The sequence below is a fragment of the Embiotoca jacksoni genome, unplaced genomic scaffold (assembly GCF_022577435.1).
Source record: "Embiotoca jacksoni isolate LCO1_2020_lvr unplaced genomic scaffold, fEmbJac1.0.p SCAF_75, whole genome shotgun sequence".
Classification (NCBI taxonomy): Eukaryota; Metazoa; Chordata; class Actinopteri; family Embiotocidae; genus Embiotoca; species Embiotoca jacksoni.
The window spans coordinates 803044-829950 of NW_027185431.1; the positions used below are offsets into that span (position 1 = coordinate 803044).

A 26907-nucleotide genomic window follows, 5' to 3' on the forward strand; every position below is an offset into this window, starting at 1 on the left:
TGCACCTGCAGGGCTGACAGCTGGGTGGCAGATCGTGGTGCGTCTGATGCAGCCTAGATCCACTGACCTTCAGCAGAGGACGAGCCGCTCCGGAGGTCGGTCCGGGATCTGCAGAGGGCGGGGCCAGAGGGCGGGGTCAGAGGGCGGGGCCACTGTACCCGCTGGGAGGAAAAACTGCAAACAACTCAGAGGACATTTACACAGCCTCTTCATGTATTAGCACAAAGACAGGAAGCATCTGTTAGAAAGGAGACAGGTGAGACAGGTGAGACAGCAGCAACCTCAGTCAGACGATTCAAAGAGCCGACTGTAAACAGAGAACCGGGACGGTTGCAGCTCCACGTTATCAGTGTTTACATCAGCAAACTAATCACTCATTACAAACAGACATGAAGCCTGACGTGGTGGTGGTGGAGATGGAGGAGGAGGATGAGGAGGAGGAGGAGAAAGACGCACATGTTGTTGGATCAGACTTTAATGAGCAACAGCTCCTAAACGTGAAGAGAAAACATGGAAGTTACAAGTTTTTATAACAGTGGAGCAGGAAAAATACATGTTGGAGATACCGTTGCTGAAACAGCAAATGTTAACATGTTTGTTGGAAATGTTCACTGCTGACAGTCATGTGATTCTCTTCAGTCTCTGCTGGATGAAGCTCTCCTCTCCTCTCCCCTCCTCACATTACATTTCATTACATTACATTTATCTGACTCTTTTATCCAAAGCGACTTACAATAAGTTCATTTCAACATGAGGGTTCAAACCAGAACAACAGGAATCAAGAAAATATATTTTCTTCCAGAAAGCCAAACTACAAAGTTCTATCAGTAAGTTCTATTTTAAGATACTAAAGTTCTACTGTTCAAGGTAAAGTAGGAGGAGGAGGAGGAGGAGGAGGAGGTGTGTTTTTAGTTTGTGGTGGAAGATGTCTCATCTCCCATCATCTCCCATCATCTCCCATCATCCCCAGGGGTTGGACTTCAGAGCTGAACCCAGAGAATCACAGCTGATCTCTGACAAACTGCAGCTCATCAATCTGAATAAAGACTAAAAGATGGAGATAAAATCATGTGATCAGTTTGAATGACTTTGTCCTTCTGTTATTGAGGATCTTCATCATGTCAGCCTTCTACTGACATCATCCAAATGTCAGCACAACATTCATCCACCTCTTCATGTCAACACAGATCAACAAGATGCTGCTCACCTCCGTCAGGTCTGTAAATAAAGGATTAATATCAAAGCTGAAATGCTGGACTCCAAACTGTTCATTATTTATGGATCACATGGCTCCAGAACCGTAGCGCTGATCCAGCAGAAGACGGGGATTCCACACATGATGCGGAGGCTCCTGGAGGTCTTGATGTGGGAGATGATGCTGCTGGACCGCTCTTCATCACTGAACCTCCTCCTGAAGTACTCCTCCTTCTGGGCGTCAGTGAAGCCTCGTACTTCTGTCAGTCTGTCCACACGCTCAGGAGGGATCTGATTGGCCGCCGCGGGTCGGGAAGTTATCCAGACGAGAGCCGAGGGAAGCAGATTCCCCTCGATGAGGTTGGTCAGCAGCACGTCGACGGAGGACTCGTGAGTGACATCAACCAGCTTCATGCTGCTGAAGTCCAGAGAGAGTCTGCTTTCATCCAGGCCGTCCAAGATGAACAGAAGCTTCCAGACAGCGAGCTGCTCTGCTGAGACCTTCTGGAACGTCGGATGGAAAACACGGAGCAGCGTGAGAAGACTGTACCGCTCATCTCGGATCAAGTTCAGCTCCTTGGTCTCCAGCTGCATCACCTCATGTTGGGTATCAACCTCTTCACTCCGTCCCTCTGTGATGTAGAGCTCCGTGTAGATCCTCTTCAGGAGGGTTCCACTTCCTCTTTCATCACTTCCTTCAGTCACATGTTCACATCTCCTCCTCACACTGATCTTATGTTCATCTAAAACCTGCTGCAGACCAACATCTGGACAAAGAAGAGAACATCTGTCAGACTAAAGAAAGAGAAGCTGCACACAAACCAAAGACAGGAAGAGGAACCTGGTTCAGTTCTGTTGGATTTACAATCATTTAAATGTCTGATGTAACAAATGAGACGGTATAAAACAGCAGCTTTGCTGTGTTTTGAGATGACTGATAGATATGTGATGTGTCGTTAAACCCAGTGAATTTGCTGAGAGTAACGGCCTCGGTTAAGATGCCAGTTAGCCGTTACATGTAGTAAAGCTGGGTTGTGAATGTAATTTTGTGTAACTTTGAGAAATGATTTTATATACATATTCATTTTATGTACGTATTTTCATGTTACAGCTTTCAGTGTTTAGAAATGAGTTTCACCACAAAATGTTGAGTTTCTTTTATATTGCTGTTCAGCCGCCACCAACCACCATGTTGTGCTTTTTGCCAACGAGTTGTTGTGAATCTGGTATTTTTGATAGTCATACATTTTATTTGAGTAACAGAAAGAATATTATTTAATTTTCTAATGACTGATATTTTATTTGCACTTTTCTGTATTTTGCTATTGTTTTGAATGCTAATGTAGGAGTGTAGTACAGGAACATATTTAGATATATACAGTGCTGTTCAGCCTGTGGATCACGTGTTACCGGTCCAGTAGGTCTGTTCTGATGTCACGAGCTACTTGTTCACATGATCAAATAGCAGATTTCGTCATCCAAAGCGGACTCTCATGGCCACGCCCCCTTCCGGCTTTCCTCCGAACTTCTGCTTCAACCCGACCGGTTAAATAATGACGTCATGCCGAAGAGCTGCTGTGTAGTTAGCTGCGCCGACAATGACGTAAAACCCTCTGATCTCCGATTTGTTTCCGTTATGTCCTAAAACAGATCGTGACAGAAGGGCTCTATGGCGCCACCCTGTGGACGGGAAGACTGACGTCACGAAGGAGACATCAAATTACACTTGTGTTTGTCTCGAGCCGGTGTGTCCTATCGCAGGCAGGGTGGACATATATTTACTTGACATGGTGTTTTGGCGGTCATTTTTATAAACGTATTTAACTCTGGTGGATTTCTAATAGTTTGGTTTTGAACCGCTATTTTGCATTAAAGTCAGGAGGGGGACTTGTGTCCCTCCCAAAAGGGGACAGGGACGTGCTGAAAGACAAAAGTTCCCGGATGTGCTGGTCTGCTCTGAGCTTTTTAAAATGACTGTTCATGAGTATCTCTGATAACTTGAACAGTGGTTTAAAACTCGTTGTTCGTTTTAAGGGTGAGCAGCTGTCCATGCTTTAAACACGGAGTCAAACTTCGGCCTTCAGAGGACAACTTGGCTTCAACAGCTGGGACTTCCACAGAAACCGTTCATATCAAATACAAAACGGACTGGACGAGAAAGTAGCTTCCGACTGAACAGAGAGGTTTTTAATTATAATATGATCGATATTATTTCTTCAGGTCAGTGAAACTTCAACCCAACGGCGGGAAAGTCAAACAAAGAAAAGACTCTAGAATGACCGTGACCCATGGTGGCCGTCAGTTCGGCTGACTTCTTTTAAAAATGAACTCAAAATACTTACAAACAGCTCAAATAGTTCAACTCACCGTGTTTCCTCTGGTACCGAATAATAAATTCATTCTCCTCTGTCACAGGCAGCCTTAACATTTAACGGAAGCACCAGGAGTTACCGTTTGAGCTACTTTAGCTGTTGCTGTCGATTAACGGCCACCACATCCGGCCACGGTCCTTTCAAAATAAACGTGACCGGAAATACAAAGAAAAGCAACGAAAAAAAAACCCTCCAATAACCATAAGTTTTAAAAACACCAACATTTACACATTTATCTTCTGATGATACGAAGCTGCTTTTTTTTTTTACACAGCCAACTGTGTAGAGTTTTAAAATAAAACAGCCACAAACAACTAAATGTTCCATTTAATTTGATTTATTATTTTTTTTAAATTTTGCAGGGACAATGCACACCAGTCAACAGTAAAACTGTAAGTGAGCCAGAGTCAGCCAGAGAGGCTAATTTTCATCAGCTGTCCCCTTTGACTTTGAGTCATTGTTTGTATGAATCTCTGTTAAAAACTCTTTTATTCTTTTAAATGTTTCTAAATGTCGCATCTGGCTTTTTGAATGAAATCTGCTATATAAATAACATTTTTATTATTATTTTAATTTACTACATGTACACTGATTGGCCTTGTTCTTGGTCCATGATGTAATTCTGACAGTTTTACTTCCATAATAATAAACAAACAATATAAATCTTATAGAACCACAACCAGTAAAACATTCCTCCCAATCAAAAATGACAGAAAACAAGAAAGTTGTACCTCGGAGGCTGAGACTCCTTTTAGAGGCATTTTATGATTAAAAAAAAAAAGTATGTACATTTATTTACAAATGTCTGTTTCAACCTATTTTGAACCTATTTTTTTTCTACAAATTTACACATTAAACAACAGACGTGTTCATCATATTTAAACTTTATATGAAATCTTAGTCGTGGATCTAAATAAGTACACAACCACAGAGTGCAACCCAAACTTATATTTAGCGTATTTAGGTCATGTATGTTGGATGTATTTTGTTGTTTTGTCCCCCGTGTTCTGTGCTCGTGTTTTTCTTCTCATTTATAATGTTTTATTTTATGTGTCCTGTATTTTTTTTGTTGCATTGTTTTTACTAACCCTTTCAGCTTTTTACATCTCAGCAGCGTCAACCTTTTTACCTCTTTCGTACCTCATCATTTCTTTCTGTTTTTATTAGTTTTGAAGGCTACAAGGTGTGAATAATAATAATAATAATAATAATAATAATAATAATAATAATAATGTAAATAATTCCACCCGTTTTGTTCTTGTGTGAGACACAAGGATCAAACCAACCCAGTTTCCCTGATGACCCTTTCCTTGCAATAGATTTTTTATTTCTTCTCTGAGTGCTGTTAAAAATAAAGGCTTGATTATGTTTTTGCGCCACCAAATTACAACGTTGTCTCAAATCTACAAGCTCATTTAGCCTGAAACAAAAGAATACAAGCTGGATTTCTCCGTAAGCTTCTTAAATATCTGGACGAGAGTCTGCTTACAGATTTCCTCTCAGCACACCAGCAGCCTGGAGCCTAAACAGAGCAGAGAGCACCAGCTGTTTAAAATAAAAATCTATTCCCGCTTTTATTTTGATGCACTCATTTGTTGAAGCGGGTTTCTATTGGCTCTCTGCTCTGATTAGTGACCAATCACAGGTCGTCGTTGTTAATAAAGTCTTCACACGACGCAGCAGAGGTGAACAGACTGAACGAAGCTGCCTGCAGCACTGAAATAACACCAGGATCATATTCACCTGTCCTGCAGTTCACTGCCTGTCTGCCTGCCTGTCTGCCTGCCTGTCTGCCTGCCTGCCTGTCATCACGATGGCGCCGCTGTCCATCCAGTCCGGAGTGAGATACGTCAGAACGCTGCTGCCGGAGACTCTGGTGAGGTGAGTGACGAGGATCTCTCTCTAACACACACCTGGAGAGATGGTTTGAGAAGCTGCCGTCAGAAACGTCCGGACGTTTCCTCTTCTGTTCTTCTTCTTCTTCGTCTCAGGCGGCGCGTGTCTTCGTGCTGTCCTGCCTCTTCCTGCCTCTGGTCCTGGAGGAGGACGGGACCGCGGTGGACTCAGAGGACTTCTTCCAGTCGCTGCCCAACAACACGGCGCTGATGGTGCTGGAGAAGGGCGAGAGGTGGACGCAGAACAAGGTGGGAGTCCCATGTTGCCACAGCAAACAGGAAACAGGAAACAGGCCTAAAACTGTCAGATTTATCAAATAAAACCAAAACTAAAACAGTGAAACCAACATGTCAGAGTGAATATGATCAGAGATCTGCTTGTGCTTTTGATTTGGTGTGACTGCTGCTTCCTGCACTTCCTCCAGCAGAGGGCAGCACCTCCTCGTGTTTCACTGCCCCTCAGAGTCTCACCAGGTCCAGCGTGTTTTCAGATCTTCCCCAGCTTCCGTCAGCCGAAGAGGAACGGGATCGCCAAACTGACCTTTAACCTCTACAAGCTGCACCCCAAAGACGTCCTGTGGTGCCTCGCCATCAAGGCCACGCTGTACGAGATGTACTCGCTCTCCTACGACTTCAGATGCACCGGCGTCAAACAGGTGCTCAGGTAGGTCAGCCTCCACTCAGCAGGCGCTCCGGATCTTTCCACTGCAGCTCAGCAGCTTCAGATTAGTGCTCAGACGGTGAAAAGAATCATTAGATGGACAAAGTTTGACCAGTTGGTGGCGCTACAGGAGAGGTCAGATGTCCGAATATGGTCACTTCTGGCTCCAAAAAAACAAGATGGTGACGGCTGAAATACCAAACTAGTCGGAGGGTCGATTCTTGAACTTTGAAGCTGTTACTATGGTAACACAGTAGAAGAAGAAGAAGAAGAAGAAGAAGAAGAAGAAGTAAAATTAGATCATTTTAAACAGCAACAAAAAAATCTCCGTTTTCATGAAACAAGCACAAAGAGTCCCTCCTCCCCCGGCGGCTCCGGGTTCTTCTCATCCAGCTGCTGCGCTGCACATCTTCCTCCTGCTGCAGTTCACCGGAGACAACAACCGCCGAGGAGACTGAAGGAATTCAGTTTTTATCTGAACTGACTGATCTTCACTGTGTGTGTGTGTGTGTGTGTGTGTGTGTGTGTGTGTGTGTGTGTGTGTGTGTGTGTGTGTTCGGGTGTAACGTGATGTTGTTGTGTTTTAGTTTTGATTTATGAGCTGTGAGAAAAAGTTGGAGTTAAAAAATCGGATTAAAACTTGACTGTAAATCAAACGCATTAATAAAGAGGAGTTTTCTAAAGCTGGGACTTCTTCAACCTTATCTTTCACCGTGTTGTTTTCCAGAAAACAAGATCACATAAAAGTTGAAAGAGCTTCAGGAGCCCAAAGATGCTCCATGAAGCAGCGCCGGGGACAGATTCCTGATTTATGGCTTGCAGCACAGCGAGCACTGACACCGCCGCCGCCCTCGGCAGCTGCTGACCCTCCGGAGGGGCCCGACCCCTTAGGTTGAGAACCTCTGGAGAAAAAAGGAGTAAAAAAACAGCACGAAAATGTGTTTAATAAATGTAAAGGTCTGAAAAACGTGCTGAAGTGTTTAAAGTAGTACTAATGGAGTAAATGGTACGAGTACTTCATATGTTGAAGTGCAGTACTACTGGAGTAAATGTACTTCAGTATTTTCCACCTCTCAGAGAAATAAAGTGGTGAGGAGAGTTTCTGCTGACTGAGACAAAACAGCCCCCCTTCCCTCCTCCCCCCTTTAGGGCGTGGTCCTGTGAACGTGCCTGACAGGAGGAGGAGGAGATGAAGCGCTCCGGTTCAGCAGACGCACACCGGCATCCAGCAGCGGAGGACCGAGAAGATTCACCGGAGAGAAACAGTCCGAGGGAAGGATGAGAGAGATAGTCCACATCCAGGCGGGACAATGCGGGAACCAGATCGGAACCAAGGTACGGACCGACACCGGACGCCGATCCGCTCACACCTTTTATTCTTGACGGCTGCACCGACAAAAACAGAACAAAACTTCTGCTCTCAAATATTAAAACAACAAACACTGAAGAACATGTGGAACAAACCCACAGAACTTCATCTGAAAAGTGATGTTGGATTATTTCACTCCAACATTTCTCTACATTTTAATTGATGTAAACTAATTAATCAATAACAGATATAAAGTGATGTGTTCAAGAAGAAAAAGAAAAAGTTCAATCACACAAGTCTAAATTATTTTTGTTGGGGGGCAGGGGGGAGGGGGGGCAGGGGAGATATTTGTCTGCACTGTTTTTAAATTTCGGAAATTTCATTGAAACCATGAGATGTTTCGAGTCACTTTTTCTAACTTCACTTGATCTCATGAGCTTCACGTTTTAAGTGTAATCTTGCAGCAAAAAAATTATATATGTTCCTCTGAAATGTGCAGCACCAATATGAAGTAACAGGAAATGGAAATACTCGGGTAAAGTACTTCCAACATGTGCTGAAGTACTAAAGTAAAAGTACTTCGTTACTTTCCACCAGTGAGTGCATGAGGTGCATGAGGGGGCAGTGAAGTGAACTCTGTGAGCCACCAAGAGACTATTTAAGGAATCTGAGTGAACACACACACACACACACACACTGAACAATCACACAACTATGTCCGAGCAGCGAACATGTAGGAAGAAAGTGAAACTCGAAACCAGACGGATGGCGACGAACCACATACTGGAACCACAAAGCCTGCTGGGTAATGAGCCGCTGCAGCGACGCGGCTTTTTAAACTCGCTGCATCGTTCAAGTACCTGCAGATTTAGTATCTCGCAGATCTACAGTCAACCAGAAGCTGTGAGTCAGTGAACGCACCATCCAGGCAGCCACTATGTGAATCACAGAGTGAAACGAGTTCTCTTCTTCTGCTGCGACTCTCAGTTTTGGGAAGTGATCAGCGACGAGCACGGCATCGACCCCGCCGGAAACTACGTGGGCGACTCGTCTCTTCAGCTGGACAGGGTCAACGTCTACTACAATGAAGCCTCCTGTAAGTACCACCAAACACAGCAGAGTTGTGTGTGTGTGTGTGTGTGTGTGTGTGTGCATTTGGCTTTTCTTTTTGTACTAAAGTAACAAGCCTTCTTTGTTGGTGCAGCTCATAAATACGTCCCCCGGGCCGTGTTGGTGGACCTGGAACCAGGAACCATGGACAGCGTGCGCTCAGGAGCCTTCGGACAACTATTCAGACCGGATAACTTCATCTTCGGTAACATCCAGCTGCTTTTATTCAACACACTTCATCACATTTGGTTCAGTAACGCCCGATGTTAACAGATATCTGAACTCAGTTTAGTTATCTTTTCTTAGTTTGAGCTTCAGATAAACCAACCGACCCGGTATCACGGCAAAACATGAAATAGACACGCCCCTCCACTGCAGCAAAACGTGAAATAGACACGCCCCTCCACTACAGCAAAACGTGAAATAGACACGCCCCTCCACTACAGCAAAACATGAAATAGACACGCCCCTCCACCACAGCAAAACGTGAAATAGACACGCCCCTCCACTACAGCAAAACATGAAATAGACACGCCCCTTCACTACAGCAAAACGTGAAATAGACACGCCCCTCCACCACAGCAAAACGTGAAATAGACACGCCCCTCCACCACAGCAAAACGTGAAATAGACACGCCCCTCCCTACAGCAAAACGTGAAATAGACTCGCCCCTCCACTACAGCAAAACGTGAAATAGACACGCCCCTCCCTACAGCAAAACGTGAAATAGACACGCCCCTCCCTACAGCAAAACGTGAAATAGACACGCCCCTCCCTACAGCAAAACGTGAAATAGACACGCCCCTCCCTACAGCAAAACGTGAAATAGACACGCCCCTCCACTACAGCAAAACGTGAAATAGACTCGCCCCTCCCTACAGCAAAACGTGAAATAGACTCGCCCCTCCCTACAGCAAAACGTGAAATAGACACGCCCCTCCACCACAGCAAAACATGAAATAGACACGCCCCTCCACCACAGCAAAACATGAAATAGACACGCCCCTCCACTACAGCAAAACGTGAAATAGACACGCCCCTCCACTACAGCAAAATGTGAAATAGACACGCCCTTCCACTACAGCAAAACGTGAAATAGACACGCCCTTCCACCACAGCAAAACGTGAAATAGACACGCCCCTCCACCACAGCAAAACGTGAAATAGACACGCCCCTCCACCACAGCAAAACGTGAAATAGACACGCCCCTCCACCACAGCAAAACGTGAAATAGACACGCCCCTCCACTACAGCAAAACGTGAAATAGACACGCCCCTCCACTACAGCAAAACGTGAAATAGACACGCCCCTCCACCACAGCAAAACGTGAAATAGATACGCCCCTCCACCACAGCAAAACGTGAAATAGACACGCCCCTCCACCACAGCAAAACGTGAAATAGACACGCCCCTCCACCACAGCAAAACGTGAAATAGACACGCCCCTCCACCACAGCAAAACGTGAAATAGACACGCCCATCCCTACAGCAAAACGTGAAATAGACACGCCCCTCCCTACAGCAAAACGTGAAATAGACTCGCCCCTCCCTACAGCAAAACGTGAAATAGACACGCCCCTCCCTACAACAAAACGTGAAATAGACACGCCCCTCCCTACAGCAAAACGTGAAATAGACTCGCCCCTCCCTACAGCAAAACGTGAAATAGACTCGCCCCTCCCTACAGCAAAACGTGAAATAGACACGCCCCTCCCTATAGCAAAACGTGAAATAGACACGCCCCTCCCTACAGCAAAACGTGAAATAGACACGCCCCTCCCTACAGCAAAACGTGAAATAGACACGCCCCTCCCTACAGCAAAACGTGAAATAGACACGCCCCTCCCTACAGCAAAACGTGAAATAGACACGCCCCTCCCTACAGCACAACGTGAAATAGACTCGCCCCTCCCTGCAGCAAAACGTGAAATAGACACGCCCCTCCCTACAGCAAAACGTGAAATAGACACGCCCCTCTCTACAGCAAAACGTGAAATAGACACACCTGCCCACTACAGCAAAACGTGAAATAGACACGCCCCTCTCTACAGCAAAACGTGAAATAGACACACCTGCCCACTACAGCAAAACGTGAAAAAAAAAAAAATCTAAAATTCGAACATGCTACACTTTTCATTGTGACTTTTCACGTGCGCTGTCCCAGACGTTGCATCGCTGTTACGCAGGTACAGAAGCTTTAATTCTGAAACAGTAAAACTGACATAAAACCAAATATAGAAGCTAAATGATGCTTCAAAATTCAGATTACAGTCATGTGAACCGATGCGAGAAGGATTATTGCAGCTTTAAGGGTTGTGGGGAGGTCTGTGGATGGAGATGGAGCAGCAGTGAAACTTTCCAGCAATAAAATCTGCCTGTAAACAGCCTGAAGGAACTTTAGTGTTTGTTTTATAAACGGATGTCTGACTGGAGAAGAAGCAGGGAGGTTTTATTTCTCTATCAAACACACACATATGAAATTTAATCTGTGTGTCCGTCCACCAGATGAGAAATGGGTCACCAGTAGCAGAGTGTGAACGTTCCCATCTGTCGGGGTGATCGGTTTACATTTCACAGATTCTCTGTGCTGATTGGTTGTTTTGCAGGCCAGACAGGTGCGGGGAACAACTGGGCCAAGGGTCACTACACAGAGGGGGCGGAGCTCGTGGACTCGGTCCTGGACATCGTGAGGAAGGAGTGTGAGCACTGCGACTGTCTCCAGGTGAACTCATGGTTACCGGCTCAGGTAGCGGCCTCATTGGCGGGGTTTAACCTCAGTGGGCGGAGCTAAAGTACTTGTTTCTTCTTTTACATATTTTGTGGGAATTATAATTTCTGTGGCAATTTTTTCCGTGATTACAAACTGAGCAAAGAAAAGGATGGCTACTTCCTGAACCTCAGGGGGTTAAAAGCCTCCCTCGTCCCCCGGCGATTCATTATTCTGGATTGTGCACCAGAAAGAATCAGATAAAGTGACATGATAAAACCAGGTCGTGCATTTTCAGCGCTGTTTTCAGCCCGTCAGTCAGTCAACCACGTAATGCCCTCAGGGGATGAATTTACTGACTTTCCATACCAATTTCATAGAATCCATTTTATCTGAAAGAAAATCCCACATGACTGTACGAATCTTTAATTTTCATGCAGTTCAGGGGGGAGAGTGTCACGAGGTTTTTTTTGTAAGATGTCCCCTGAACGCCTCAGATGGAAGCTATCGCTAAGTGCTAGCTAGTTAGCTTGCCATGTGGCCAAAGATTAGTTTGAAAGAGTGAAATAAGTTGTTCTATTGTCAGATTTACTTCAGTTGAAGCCGAGTGAGTTCATTTCTGTGAGTTGAGTCGAGGCCGCGTACGGTAAGTGCAGCAAAACCTGTAGGATCCAAAGCAAAAACATAGATTTAGCCTTGGTATCGTAAAATTGGGTACCGAATGACTCAGAAATGTTTTGATTCTCAAAAGTACCGAAGCAGTTTGGTGTTAAAGTTGTGCATCGAGCCCGAGACAGTAGCAGGTTACATGATTCACTGTAAAGACTCCTTTAACTTTTGGTTTAGCGCCATCTTCAGGTCAACGTCATCCAAAGCTTTGATGACCAATGTGCAGAATTACTGACATTCGTCTCCAGAACACATCTTAATGAAAGTGCCAATTACATCTGTGATTCTGCCGGCAGGGTTTCCAGCTGACTCACTCTCTGGGGGGGGGGACCGGCTCGGGCATGGGCACCCTGCTGATCAGCAAGATCCGGGAGGAGTACCCCGACCGGATCATGAACACCTTCAGTGTCATGCCGTCACCAAAGGTCTCTTTTTGTTGTTGTTTGTGTTTCTTCCTGCTTTCTTCGTTCTTTTCACCTTTTCTCTTTTGTCCGTCCCAGCTGAGCGTCTCTTCATGTCTGGTCTTCCTTTGGTCCACCAGGTGTCGGACACCGTGGTGGAGCCGTACAACGCCACGCTGTCGGTGCACCAGTTGGTTGAAAACACAGATGAGACCTACTGCATCGACAACGAGGCCCTTTACGACATCTGCTTCCGCACTCTGAAGCTCACGACGCCGACCTACGGCGACCTCAACCACCTGGTGTCGGCCACCATGAGCGGCGTGACCACCTCGCTCCGTTTCCCCGGACAGCTCAACGCCGATCTTCGCAAGCTGGCCGTCAACATGGTGCCTTTCCCCAGACTCCACTTCTTCATGCCGGGGTTCGCTCCCCTGACGGCGAGGGGCAGCCAGCAGTACCGAGCGCTCACCGTTCCCGAGCTCACGCAGCAGATGTTCGATGCCAGGAACATGATGGCGGCCTGCGACCCGCGCCACGGCCGCTACCTGACCGTCGCCACGGTCTTCCGCGGGCCCATGTCCATGAAGGAGGTGGACGAGCAGATGCTGAACGTCCAGAACAAGAACAGCAGCTACTTCGTGGAGTGGATCCCCAACAACGTGAAGGTGGCCGTTTGCGACATCGCTCCCCGGGGTCTTAAGATGGCCGCTACCTTCATCGGCAACAGCACGGCCATCCAGGAGCTGTTCAAGCGGATCTCGGAGCAGTTCTCGGCCATGTTCCGCCGGAAGGCCTTCCTGCACTGGTTCACGGGCGAAGGCATGGACGAGATGGAGTTCACGGAGGCGGAGAGCAACATGAACGACCTGGTGTCCGAGTACCAGCAGTACCAGGACGCCACCGCCAACGACGGCGACGAGAACTTTGAGGATGAGGAGGACGAGATCAACGAGTAAGGAGACCGAAAGTGATCGGTAACGCTCTGAGAGTACGCTGGTAGTCATCGGTCGTCAGAAAAATACCAGTGAAGTCTAGATGTCCTGAAACATTGGAGTCAGCCGGCGATAAAATAGTTTTAAATTAAAAGTCGTCTTTTCAGTCAATCATCAAGCAGATTAAACATTTTCGACAGCTTCAAGAATCAAAGTATTCAGATGCCCGTTGAATCTTTAGAAAGATCTTCGGCCTCCGGTTCCTTGTACCGGGAACAAAGTTATTTCTATTTCGACACATGATGGAATAATACAAAAATTAATCCACATGTTCAATCGAAGTGAAAATAATTGTCAGCTCTTAGTTTGTTCCACAGTCGAGTTGGTTTCGTCTCAAAGTTCACGACGAACTTCAGAACTTCCACAGCAGAACTTTTTATTTGAGAAGGCGGAAGGTCTGATATGAGGGAATCTATTAGGGAATAGTTGGAACTGTTTATTTCAACAGTGGTCTCTTCAGACGATGACCGGCAGTCTGTCTGGAACTTTAACCGCTTGGTTTTTGTGCCTAAACACAGATCTTACATCTTTAATTAAATGTCGGCCTTTTAAATGCAGAATCTGTCTGCAGCCAGACGACGTTTTGTTACCGGAAAGTTTCTGGTTTCTGTTTGTCGTCCAAGTAATTATCGACCAATCGTGAAGCTAAAGAGGCAGAACGCAACTCTAAACTCTGAAAGCTTTTTATTAGCTTTGCTGTGGTTGGTTTTTAAAACTTTAAATGAGTGTAAACAGGCTAATAGTGAAATAATCTGGTCATAGAGACGTTGTTTCTCAGTCTTGCGTCTGAAGTAGCTAACGGCTAACAGCGACCAGGACGTCTGGACACACCGGCACCCCGCAAATACTGTCTGTTGTGCAAGATTGAAAGGATCTGAGATTAACATGATCAAACAAGGTCAGCAAAAGATTGTTTTCTTTTCCCCCTTTGAGCACTTTCTGCACTGCGTCTGTGATTTTTGTACATGTGAGCACGTTTACTGGCTGAGAAGTTGAAATAAAATCTTCTTTCAAGGCCTTGAAGTGTTGTATTTGTGCCGTCTGTGTGTTTTTAATCTGTACTCTGTGACGACGACTCAGTTTCCTTTAGCGCCACCAGCAGGTTGACATTAGTGGTTTTTAGTGAAATATATCTAAACAGCTGTTGGATGGATTGTCGTGAAACTTGGTTTCGCTTTACTTTCATCTGGTGTCATGGTCAGGTCAACATTTCACTTTGTTCTGTATTTTTGGTTTATGACGATTTAAAGCCTGAAAAATATCTGCTAATTAGCAGGTAGTCGCTAAACCGAGATGGTGAACACGGTAAACAGTGTGCTCGGAGTTTTGACCGATTTTCACAAATTGATCTCATCCAAGTTTCTCACTTCTGCGGGTTTTTATCTGAACACTGTTCAGATAAAGTTCATGCTTTTATCGAGGTAAAACTTAATAATAAATTCAAGAGGTTTAGAAGAGCAACTGGTCGAGGCAGATAGACGCCTGTCGGAGGTTTCTTCCTGGTAAAGGGGAGTTTTTTCTCCCAGATGCTTGTGAGAATTGTTAGATTTTTTTTTTTTTTTTTTTTTTTTTAATGTATAAAGTTTTAAAGTTCTGTTGTAAGGACTTCTCTGTGTTAAATACCTTTTTAGTGATTTGCCGCTTTATACATAAAATTGAATGGACTAGAATAGAGAGGCGTAAGACAGCATCAGCTGAATGGTGGGACATGAAGTGCAGATGTTTTGTCATGTCAGTGTTCAGCAGATCAGACAGAGCGGTAACGGCCTGGTAATCTCTCAGCCGTGTGTCAGAGTTGATTTCCCAGCAGTTCTGTTTGTGTAGTGGATTACATGCAGCAGCAGGCAAAGACAAAAAGCGCTTGGCTCATGTCTGGTGGAGCTGATGTCTGTGGATCTATTCTCTAACGGTGGCCTTTGTCTCTGCAGCGTATTCAGCAGACTCTTTTAAACTGAGCTTCTTCTCTTCTTACGGACTGCATGTACAGATATCAACACGGACTGAGCTGCCTCTTGTTCTAAACATTCCTCCTCCAGTAACAGCTGCCAGTAAATATAGATCGTTGTCCCGAGCAGCACCCAGCTTGAACAGGAAGGGGACGTGAATACCTCCACAACTAGTAGTCAGTAATTACATTAAATGTGGAAGATTTAAAGTTAACCTGCGACCACTGTTGGAGCACCGGAAGTCAGAGTTGCATCTTTTGTGGGAGAACAGACTGGATATAAAACTACAGACTGGATATAAAACCACAGACTGGATATAAAACCACAGACTGGATATAAAACCACAGACTGGATATAAAACACAGACTGGATATAAAACCACAGACTGGATATAAAACACAGACTGGATATAAAACCACAGACTGGATCTAAAACTACAGACTGGATATAAGTCTGGATCTAAAACCACAGACTAGATCTAAAGCTACAGACTTGATATAAAACCACAGACTGGATATAAAACCACAGACTGGATATAAAACTAAAGACTGGATCTAAAACACAGACTTGATATAAAAGTACAGACTGGATATAAAACTACAGTCTGGATATAAAACTACAGACTGGATATAAGTCTGTGGATCTAAAACCACAGACTAGATCTAAAGCTACAGACTTGATATAAAACCACAGACTGGATATAAAACTACAGACTGGATATAAAACCACAGACTGGATATAAAACACAGACTGGATATAAAACCACAGACTGGATATAAAACACAGACTGGATATAAAACCACAGACTGGATCTAAAACTACAGACTGGATATAAAACTACAGACTGGATATAAGTCTGTGGATCTAAAACCACAGACTAGATCTAAAGCTACAGACTTGATATAAAACCACAGACTGGATATAAAACCACAGACTGGATATAAAACTAAAGACTGGATCTAAAACACAGACTTCATATAAAAGTACAGACTGGATATAAAACTACAGTCTGGATATAAAACTACAGACTGGATATAAGTCTGTGGATCTAAAACCACAGACTAGATCTAACGCTACAGACTTGATATAAAACCACAGACTGGATATAAAACCACAGACTGGATATAAAACCACAGACTGGATCTAAAACACAGACTGGATACAAAACTACAGACTGGATATAAAACTACAGTCTGGATATAAAACTACAGACTGGATATAAAACACAGACTTGATATAAAACTACAGACTGGATATACAACTACAGACTGGATATAAAACTAAAGACTGGATCTAAATCACAGACTTGATATAAAAGTACAGACTGGATATAAAACTACAGACTGGATATAAAACTACAGACTGGACATAAAACTACAGACTGGATATAAAACTACAGACTTGATATAAAACCACAGACTGGATATAAAACCACAGACTGGATATAAAACTACAGACTTGATATAAAACTAAAGACTGGATCTAAATCACAGACTTGATATAAAAGTACAGACTGGTTATAAAACTACAGACTGGATATAAAACCACAGACTGGATCTAAAACACAGACTTGATATAAAACTACAGACTGGATATAAAACTACAGACTGGACATAAAACTACAGACTGGATATAAAACTACAGACTGGATATAAAACTACAGACTGGACATAAAACTACAGACTGGATCTAAAACTACAGACTGGATCTAAAACTAAAGACTGGACATAAAACTACAGACTGGATATAAAACTACAGACTGGATCTAAAACTACAGACTGGATCTAAAACTACAGACTGGATATAAAACACAGACTTGATATAAAAGTACAGACTGGATATAAAACCACAGACTGGATATAAAACCACAGACTGGATCTAAAACTACAGACTGGATCTAAAACTACAGACTGGATATAAAACACAGACTGGATATAAAACACAGACTGGATATAAATGACATCACTGATGGTTGATGACCTCACTGCTGATTGGTGAAAATAAGCTGGTGTTCAGTTTAATCTTGTTGTGGTTTCTCGGTCCAGACTGTTTAGTTTTAAAGATGCAAAAAGTTTCAAATGCTAATACTCCTTTGCTCTATAAAGAAACAGTTCTGGGAACTCTTCGGATGAACTGCGATCTAGACCGGATGAGTCGATCCCTCCAACATCTGCTGGAGAGGCTGAGAGTTTGTTGTTGTGTTTACTCACTGTTGCCGCTGTTCCTCCAACAGGAGCTGGGATGCAGAGAGGCACCTCGACGAGCCAATCAGAGAGCAGGAAGACAACCTGAGCCCAATCAGCTGAAGGCGAAGCGTGTCATTGGCTGAAAAATAAAATCACAAGCACTGATCTACGAGTTACAGTCAGATTGAGGACAGCGAGGGAGTCTGACATGTTTTCTTCTGTGTCTTTGATCATGGTTTTTGTGTTCGTTGGTTTGACTGTAAACCAGAAAACTAATAAAGTTAAATTATAAATAATAAAGTTCTGCTCTTATTAAAGCCTGATATTCATGACTGGACGCTAAAGTTAGTTTGTTTTTGTTCATAATAATAGCAAAAACAAAGTACACGCACATAAGTAGGTTTATAAAAGCAAGTGGGCTCACAATGACCTCTAGTGGCCACAACTGGAAACTGCAACAACACAAAGCCACATCAAAGCAATTTAAATGATGGGAATATGAATGTCTTTGAGGCTGATTGTGTTGGAAATGGTTGTTTTGAGGCATTTTACAATGAACAATATGGACCTCTTCTGGCCAAATGCTGGTGTTACACCTGTAATGCTGAGAAATTCACACTCAACGCATTAAAACAAAACAGCATTTTAAAACAGTTTACAGCTGTGTGTTTAGATAATGTACTTACTAAACATAACTTCGCTTTTAGATGTTTTATTTAAATAAATTAAACTCTATTTTTTAAAAGACATGAAATCATCTTTTAAGGAGGATTTTACAGGAGATATCAGCCAGTTGCATTGTGGGAAATGTAGTGGTTTGAGAGTAAAAGTCAGGATATCTCGGCCTCTGCTGTGTGAGGTATTCCTGGACTCTTCCTTTAATTGAACATTTCATTCATATTAACATTTGATTGCATCTGCACCGAACACGTCTTCTCGTTGTTGTCTTGCATAAAACAGCACGAATGAAATAACAGCTAACGGTGGATATATTTTTGTTCTATTGTATTGGATATATTTCTACTTCATCTTCACTTTATTGTAATTAATCCATTTTATGTTAATTATCACTTTGTTGTCTATTTTCTTTATCTGAGCTGCTGAAACACTCTAATTTACCATAATCTTATCATAATACACAACATATGTATCATACACATCAAAGAGATGAAAGAAGCAACAAATAAAACTGGTTTGTCGTCTCGTCTCCTCGTTTGCTCTCCTGATGTCCTGTAACTGTCCGGTTTCACCACTAGGAGGAGCTGCAACTCAACTTGTGTGTTTCCAGTGAACTTTGCAGCCTGACTGTCAAAACATTTTACCACCAGTAACTGAACTCTGCTTAAAAACACTCTTTTTTTATGTCAGTGATTCATTCAGTCTGCGTTTCAAGGGCAGCTGCCTGATGTGAAGGGTGTGTGTGAGTGTGTGTGAGTGTGTACTCACTTTTGTTACGTCTTGGGGACCTTTTCCAGAATAAACACCGACCTCGTTGGGACCTGTCGCCCTCTCGGGGCCTCCAGTCTGATCCTAATGAGACAGGGAGGTTCCTGTTCAGGTTTGAGTTCAGCTGTCCACGATGAAAGGAAGTCAACGTGAAGTCCTCACAAGGATAGCTGCACAAACGTGTGTGTGTGTGAGAGTGTGTAAATAGCCCCCAATGCAAATGCACGCAAGTGTTGCAGTAAATTATTCCACGTCCGATGAAAACTCTCCGTCTTTTCTTCTCTCCTGCAAAACAAATCAGCCCCAAAAAAAGAACTTCAGGAAACATGAAGGTGAAAATCGGAGACATTTGCTGAGCCAGCAACTTTTAGAGAATGCAGTTCGACCAATTAACGTTTGAGCCCCTAACGAGCGACCTCAGGTAATTGGCTGCAGCTAACGAGGAGGCTGTGATAAGTGGCTGGCTGTAACAGAGCGGACGATGTTAACGAGGACGGCGCTCTGATCGGCTGCCAAAGAGCTCGCTGGCCAGCCGGAGGTTCAGTCGGTGAACCCAGAGACAGACAGCGTGAGAACAATCAGGGAGGCTGGACGCTGAAGTACGTCGCACAGTCGTTGTTTTTTTAAACTATGTGTACAATGTGGATGAAGACGTATAAAGTAAATAATGTGCGTCTGTGAGCATTTGAGAAAACAACTTTTAAAACCCCAAAAGTTTCATTTGGCTTTGCGTGAAGCCAGAACTGCTGGCAGGTTTTAATCATAATTATTTTAATAATTGCTCCTGCAGAGTTCACGAAAAGCTGAAGACGTGGAAGATATTCGATAACACGTCAGAGCGGCGACCAGCACTGACGTCATTGTTGGTTTGTGAATGGGAGTCTATGGAGCCGGAGGCTTTGTGGAGCCGACCTCTAGTGGAACTCGCTGGTATTGCAGCTGAAGACACTTCTGCGTCCACCTCATTATTCAGAAGCTACGAACACTTTTATATCCAGTCTGTGTTTTTCACCCGTTTCTGCCCTCTAGTGGCCACACATCCGTAAACACAGCGTTAACGAGCTCCCAGCTCGGCCTGAGCTCCGACAGAAGCTGACAGCAGTACGATTTAAAAATAACCTCCTCCAACATTTTTCAGCCTTGAAGGCATCAAACTCCACGTTGAGTTGCCTGCGCAGAGGTTTGCACAACTTTATTGGAATTTTCACAAATAGGGCAATTACCAACATGCCACGGGCCTCTGAGCTGTTTTTATGGAGAATCTTGCTGTGTGTGCCACAGGAGGGGGAGGAGGAGGAGGAGGGAGAGGAGGAGGAGGGGGGGTAAAGTTAGACAAATGGGGGGAGAGTTTTAATTTAGAGAGGCTCAGTGAAGCTGCAGCATGTGGGGACTGAACCTTAACAGAGACTGGCTGCCGTGGTAACAGGGCAAAGAAGGAGGGGGGGCAAGAAAGAGGGACACACACACACACACAGTCAGGTTTCCATCACTTCAGAGGACTTTACATCCACTTACATTCTTTTTTCTTGCAGACAAACGTTTATTGTCCCCAGAAGGGAGGCAAGTCCCCACAATACATGTAACACACACACACACACACACACACACACACACACACACACACACACACACACATACAGAGGAAAGGAAAGGAAGGAGGAAGGAAGAAGGAAGGAAGGAAGGAACAGGGCTGAACAAACAAGCCTGAGCGCGACACGCCCCCCCCCCCCACCACACACACACACACACACACACACACACACACACACACACACACACACACACTCTCTCTCTGTTGGAGCCAGCAGTGCTGATTCAGACTGAGAGAGCGAAGCAGCAGAAACCGGAGCTGCTGAACACCAGACGACCGGCGGAGCCGCCTGACAGGACGGACTCAGGGCTGAGTGGACGGAGACGGACTCGGGGCTGAGTGGACGGAGACGGACTCGGGGCTGAGTGGACGGAGACGGACTCGGGGCTGAGCGGGACGGAGACGGACTTGGGGCTGAGCGGGACGGAGACGCTCCTTTCACAGCTGGATCGTCTCCCGCTGCTGGAAACGTCCCCCGGAGCATCTTCTGGGGACCGAGACCTGCCGGAGAACCTCCAGCAGCCGGAGCGGTGTGAGTCCTGCTGGGGGAGGTTCTGTTCAGGCGGCCGAGGGACGTACGAGGAGACCAACTCCTTCTGCTGACAGTCGGACGAGTGAAGGAGCGCGACCGGACCGCTTTCAGTCCAGTTACCCGCTGTCTCTTCTGTCCACGTCGGGACATAAGGATGTGGGACAGCGCCTGGTCCGTCCTCCGCTGAGCAGAGAGACGTTCTGAGAAACCGTCCGGTCTTCAGAACCGGTTGGGACTCACGGCCGTCTGCAGCGGACCGGAGACCTGGGTGGGTCGGGGACGTCGGCGGGTCGGGGACGTCGGACACCTGTTGCATTGTGAGTGAGCGGCAGTGGAGGAGGTCCAGCTGGAGAGCGGAGATGTCTCCTTTTATTAGTGTGTGACTTTAAAGTGGAACCGGATCACCAACGCTGCAGCTGTGGAGGAAAACACCGGCTGGAGGAGACGGAGACGGGAGGAGACGGGAGGAAACCAGAGCAGACGAAGACACGAGGACACCAAGCTCTGACTGACATCATCACATTCCCCGTCTCCTCTTTTCAATCCTTCACCAGTGTGAAACAGAACCTGCTCGGTTCTGGAGGAACCTGCAGCCTCCATCGGTCTGACGGACCCGTCCGTCCTGGAGGATGGGCGGCGTTGCGTTTCTCCACCTGCACCTCCTGGTGGGTGTTTCCTGTTAGTTAACGGTCTGAGATGCTCAGAACAGAAACCACATGAAACCCGACTCTTTTATTTTGGAGTCTTTTATTTTATGATCTTTAAAGATCATGATCTTCTTTCTCCGTCAGCAGAAACAGAAGCTTTCGTTAGTTTTAAAGTTAAAACACTTTCTGAAGAGCTGCGACGCAAACAGGAAGTTCAAAATCTTCTTCTTCTTCACTGATGAATAAAAAGTTCCTGTGTTGTTTAATCAAAGCAAAAAGCTGGCGAGTCGCTCCGAGTCAGATCTGAAGCTTCCTCTCCTGTCGCCATCTTTTTCTTTCTTTCTTTATATTCATGTTTTTTCTGACATCAGGAAAACGTCTGTGCTTGTTTTGCTTCGCCGGCGCTCATTAAAGCGTCTCCTCTCCGCATCCAGCCTCGTTTCTCTTCCTGACCACATTAACGTCTTCGGTTTCCATCTTCCTCCGGAGCTTCGATCTCTAAATGATTCGCAGGACGAGTTTTAAATCGAGCGACAGACGAGACGATCTGCAGCCGAGTTTAAGAGTTTAACAGCAGAGAGAGTTTTTATTTTATAGGAGACAGACTGTGTGTGTGTGTGTGTGTGTGTGTGTGTGTGTGTGTGTGTGTGTGTGTGTGTGTGTGTGTGTGTGTGTGTGTGTATATGTGTGCAGCCTCATCCCAACTCGATGGCGACCTGCTGCCTTTGAACGACTTCCCGTCGGAACATAAATCAGCCGGTTGGATCTGAAAACAACAAATGTCAGCGTGAACAAAGCGTGTTGAGGAATAGCAGCTGGAGATCGACGCCTGTCAGTCAGGAATGAGCTGCTCTGATTGGATGATTGCACGCTGCTCTCCTCTTCTTCTTCTTCTTGTGTTCTCGGTTTCTTAAAGTTTTTGTTTTTCTCGTCAGTCGCAGGCCTCTACGATCGGGATACTTTCCATGACTCAACACATCTTTGGAGTATTTCCATCCCCGCTGGTTGCAGTGCATCATGGGAGATACTGACAACACGGCTCCTGACGAAATATGCCGATGACGGAGTTCTTTCTATGGAGGTGTTGAGAGACTTGGAGCGGATTATCTGAGGGAACAACTCTTCTGGAGGCGGTCCGGTTGTAGTTTGAGAGTACCCAGCAGCAGGAGGTCTTTGTCTGGACGCAGACCTCCACCATGCTCCCTGGAGGCCCGGTGGGGGGCGGAGGGGGGCGCGGCGGCGGCCTGTGCCTCCTCCGCTGGCTGGGCCTCAGGCTGTGGTCGCGCCGGGGGACCCTGGTCTTCGCTCTGCTCTGGTTCGGGTCCTGGTTGTTCCTGAACGGCCTGGTTCTGGTCCACAGGAGCATCCTGTCCGACTACTGCACCGACGACAAGAGCAAGAGGATCCTGCAGAGGCTGGTGAGTCCGACCGCCGGCGACCAGTAGGTGGCGCTTCGTTCTGGTTTTAATGGAGTAACTTTTAAAAAGTTTATCATAAAAAACAGTTTACACACTTTTATCGTCTCTGATTTAGAAATATTAAAGATTAACCGACTAACTTTCAGTCCTCCTGACGTGGTCGTAGGTTACATGAGATGTTAACGCTGAACATCGTAACGGTTCAAAGTGCATCATACGAGGGTTCAAATAAATCACAGCGATGCACACGGAGCAACAGGAACCTCCATCAGGAAGTATTCAGAGTTCAACACGTTAACGTGACCGCTGCTACGTGAACATCAGTGATGTCACCATGGAAACCTGAAACTGGAGGGGGTTCAAGGTCAGATTGGAGGGGTCAAGCCGATTTGTCGATTTCCAGAGTTGGACACAAAAACAGATTCTGTGGTGGAAATCCGTGCATGGGCTCAGGAACACTCGGCTGTGAGCGGGTGTTGAAGATTTCTCGGATGTTTCTCTGCTCCAGTTTCAGGTCTAGAGAAATCCTGAATGTTTCCTGTCTAGTTTTGGTTCTTGGTTGTATTTATTGAATGAAACCTGAGGTTGGTGGCGCCGCCAGCGGCCACAGTTATCTAGCAGGAGGACGAACTGCTCCCAGCGAGCGTTTGTGTGAATCATCAGTCAGATTACAGGAACCCGGCGGCCGGAGATAAACTCACAGGTCAATTAATGGCTTTCTGTTTTATCCACTGCAGCATCTAGTGGTGATAAAACTCTCCTTCCCTTCTGTCCTCAGAGCACCACGACTTCCTCCTCGTCTTCCCTTTAAACCTGCTGATCCTGTTTGATCTTCTGGACCTCTTTTCTCTTCCTTCTCACTGAACTCTGAATTTCTTCCCTGGTTAGTTTCCCGGTGTCGTTCTCGGCGCGTCGCAGCGAGTCAGAGGACGATCGTTCATCAGCAGAACAAACGTTGTGAAATACAGTTTTCTCTAACGGCCGTATGAATCACGCCGTAGAGGTCGAACAGCCGAGTGGTTTCCAGGTGGAAATAAACCTTCGTCACACTCCTTCTGGGAGACGAGACGTTCCAGCCTTCAGTCAGCTGATAGATGTTAAATCCAGGATAAACCTTTACTTTGTCCTGGAAACATTTCCTCCTCTTTAACCTTGTTTTTGTTCTGCATGAACTACAGCGACATGTAAACACTGCTGTTATTGTCTGAGCTGCAGTTTAATCAAACCAACAGAGAGATTTGGGGAGAAATCCATTTTCCATCACAGCGGCTGTGATTAAACTTCCCCGAGATCTGAAGTGGAAACCAATGAAATCCCAAATAAACACCGAGTCAACACACGCTGTGTGTTTGTTGAACTAATGCTGCTGTTGCTGCTTCGTCCATCAGTGTGACGGAGAAGCAGCTTCTCGCTTTCCAGGAGCTGGTTCGGCCCTTCAGGCAGCAGTAATGCAGGACAGATGCAGGTCGACTGTGGGACGGACTCCCGGACTCCCAGATCCGGACTGGTCCCTGATTCAGGCCCGTCCCTGGTACAGGCCCGTCCCTGGTTCAGGCCCGTCCCTGGTACAGGCTCGTCCCGACGGCCTCAGGTGTTGCAGGAACCTGAACAAAAGCCGCTCGATCCCTCTCTTCCCTTCTCCTTCCTGCAGGCTCATCTCTCCTTTTCAAACCTTTCAACCTGCTGCTGAAGCAGCGGATTAAACGTGTTGAAACTCTTCAGCTCTGAGGCACAGAAACACCGACGGCCTCAGTGGGAGATTTCACTTCGTGTTTGAGTTCAAGTCATAAATCATGTAAACAAGTGAGATTAGAAAAAAAAAAGAGAAAAAGTCCAGGAGGCTTTTCTCCAAAAGAAAATTAAATATAGCAGAAGAGGAACGAGTGGAAATCACTGCATGGGCTCAGGAACACTCGGCTGTAAGTGGGCGTGTTGAAGGTTTTATATTTCTCTGCTCCAGTTTCAGGTTTCCATGGTGACATCACTGATGTTCACATGCCAGCGGTCACGTTAACGTGTTGAACTCAGTGAAGATGTTGAACTCTGAATACTTCCTGGTGGAGGTCGTTGTTTCCTGCAGCACCGTGTGCAGCGCCGTGTGCAGCGCCGTGCTGCATTCAGGAACTCTCTGGACATTGATTCTCCTTCATAAATTCCCAGGTTGACTTCATAGCAGCGTTCCGTGTTACAATTCAAACTCGCTTGTTAGAAAACAAGCTCGATGATCGATAGTAGAAACAAACAGCCGTCTCTCACCTCAGTCAGACACTGTTGACCCGTCCATCCGCCCCAAGCTCCTCCAACCTCCTCCGTCCACAACGTAATGCTGCTTCTTTTGCTCCCTGCAGACAAAAGTCACAATAAATGAATGTTTTTTGCAATGACGTCATTGGATTCTCCCGCCCTCCGCTCGTAACGAACCTGAAGTCGATCACGTAACAGCCTTAAAGTGTAACTCAGCTTTGTTCCGGTCCGGTCGCGGCCCGCCGGCCGTCCTCTGGGTGTCGGACTGATGTCGTGGGACAAAGATAAAAATACACTCTTAGGAAACTCTTGGTCGAAGCTCGTTTATAAAGTTTCAGTATGAAAACAAACCCTGCAGAGAAAAATTAATCATCTGTCTGAATTCAACAGATGAGATTCTACAGAAATGGAAGTTTCTGGAAGAAATGACTCATTTTAAAGATAAAACAGCATTTTTATCACCAACTCACCTTGTTTCCCTCCTCATCCGTCCTGCTGCTGAATAAACAGTTTTTATTTCTTTATCAACCATCAAAGAGGAGCTGTACTCCCCCCCCCCCTTCACGTCAATATACAGCATCAAACGGGGTTTTAATGTAAAATTCTCTATCAAGTCGATGTGTTTTCTGGTTTCTCAGAGAATGAAGCTGATAAAATAGACATCTGAAAGCAAACATGAAACTTTGATTGTGAAGAAAGAAAACATTGAGAGAGTGGATGCAATAATTACATTTTAGACAAGATGTTTGAAAAAAAAAGTCAACAAAACAGTATTTGACATATTTAGTTTGTTAATGACAAAGTTTCAGTTGACATAAGAACTCAATTACGATGAATGGCGGTTTGATGGAGCCACCGGCACCACATTCAGTCATTGATTACTTTATAATTGAGGATGTGTTTTGGATTTGTTTTGTCTATAAATGACAGCGGTTTTTACCATCAAGTCGGAGGAAGAAAAACTTTGAATCCTGGAAACAGTTCAGCGGGCAGGATGTCTTTACTGACTCTGCACACGTGGTTTGCGCAGCAGAAGAAATCTGTATGTTTCTGGAGACTATTTATAGTGTGACGGCCGACGTCTCGCCCTGTCGCTGCACGTCTCTGCCATTTCTCTGCCTATTTATGGGCCGACGCTTCATTTTTTACGGCCCCTCTGTTTTTTAATGCAGCAGCTGGTTTGTTCCTGAAGGTTTACGTGCAGGTCAACATCTGCAGTTCCTCTGAGCATCAGGAATCTAACTCGGGACATTCAGGACATCTTTCTGTCGTGGTACGAACCCAAACGGCTGTTTCCTGCCCGGCGATCCGTCTGAGCGCCGGCTGGGATTCTCTGAGGAGAGAAAGTCTGGTTTTAAATGAAATGATCTGAGCTTCATCTACATCTGAAGAGCAGTTCAGTGACCGACAGGAGCGTCTTTACGGGCCGCCGTTTAATCTGCGATGGTGCCTGATAAGATATTCTAGTAAACTAATAATAATAATATAAATATTGAGATTATTCAAGGAAACGTGTCAATTTCAGATCAAGAAAATCCACCACGGAGTCAAATAAAACGAACAAATGAGTCGACCTGCAGG

The 26907-nt window shown here is 45.4% G+C and overlaps 4 protein-coding genes and 1 long non-coding RNA gene across 6 annotated transcripts in view; 3 read left to right on the plus strand and 2 right to left on the minus strand.

Annotated features, from left to right (window-relative positions):
• Positions 1-467: 467 nt before the first annotated feature.
• On the minus strand, positions 468-6129 carry LOC138215409 (protein NLRC3-like). Its single transcript, XM_069177531.1, has 3 exons — positions 6003-6129; positions 5480-5677; positions 468-1961 (listed from the first exon to the last, which is right to left on the minus strand). The coding sequence occupies exon 3, from the start codon at positions 1786-1788 to the stop codon at positions 1276-1278; it is 513 nt and encodes a 170-aa protein (XP_069033632.1). The 5' UTR covers positions 1789-1961; positions 5480-5677; positions 6003-6129; the 3' UTR covers positions 468-1275.
• Positions 5380-7344, plus strand: cidea (cell death inducing DFFA like effector a). Its single transcript, XM_069177533.1, is given in 4 exon segments — positions 5380-5468; positions 5470-5710; positions 5953-6125; positions 7272-7344. Coding segments are annotated over 4 exon segments (528 nt in total). The 3' UTR covers positions 7297-7344.
• tubb6 (tubulin, beta 6 class V) lies at positions 7314-14380 on the plus strand. 2 transcript variants are annotated; one of them, XM_069177529.1, is made up of 6 exons: positions 7314-7457; positions 8419-8527; positions 8636-8746; positions 11151-11290; positions 12217-12345; positions 12462-14380. In XM_069177529.1, exons 1-6 carry the CDS (start codon positions 7401-7403, stop codon positions 13278-13280), a joined length of 1365 nt encoding a protein of 454 aa, XP_069033630.1. In that variant the 5' UTR covers positions 7314-7400; the 3' UTR covers positions 13281-14380. The 2 variants fall into 2 exon arrangements, with proteins under 2 accessions (XP_069033630.1, XP_069033631.1); XM_069177530.1 differs by having other exon boundaries at positions 11151-11266.
• Positions 14381-18911: 4531 nt separating this feature from the next.
• LOC138215411 (uncharacterized) lies at positions 18912-26057 on the minus strand. Its single transcript, XR_011179726.1, has 4 exons — positions 25797-26057; positions 25504-25591; positions 25339-25424; positions 18912-18978 (listed from the first exon to the last, which is right to left on the minus strand). It is a non-coding gene; the product is annotated as an uncharacterized lncRNA (long non-coding RNA).
• Positions 20693-26907, plus strand: part of dipk1c (divergent protein kinase domain 1C) — an 18889-nt gene continuing 12674 nt past the window's right edge. The window contains exons 1-2 of the mRNA XM_069177528.1: positions 20693-21682; positions 22600-23082. Coding sequence (XP_069033629.1) covers positions 22861-23082 — 222 coding nt within the window. The 5' untranslated portion in view covers positions 20693-21682; positions 22600-22860. The remainder of the gene's footprint in view (positions 21683-22599; positions 23083-26907) is intronic.

What these genes read in the sequence shown, in the direction of transcription:
- LOC138215409 (XM_069177531.1), bottom strand. Translation starts at nt 1,788, where the DNA reads ATGCAGCTGGAGACCAAGGAGCTGAACTTGATCCGAGATGAGCGGTAC.
- tubb6 (XM_069177529.1), top strand. Translation starts at nt 7,401, where the DNA reads ATGAGAGAGATAGTCCACATCCAGGCGGGACAATGCGGGAACCAGATC. An exon ending in ACTCATGGTTACCGGCTCAG is followed by an intron (nt 11,291 to 12,216) that starts GTAGCGGCCTCA and finishes TTCTGCCGGCAG; the next exon opens with GGTTTCCAGCTGACTCACTC. An exon ending in GTGTCATGCCGTCACCAAAG is followed by an intron (nt 12,346 to 12,461) that starts GTCTCTTTTTGT and finishes TTGGTCCACCAG; the next exon opens with GTGTCGGACACCGTGGTGGA.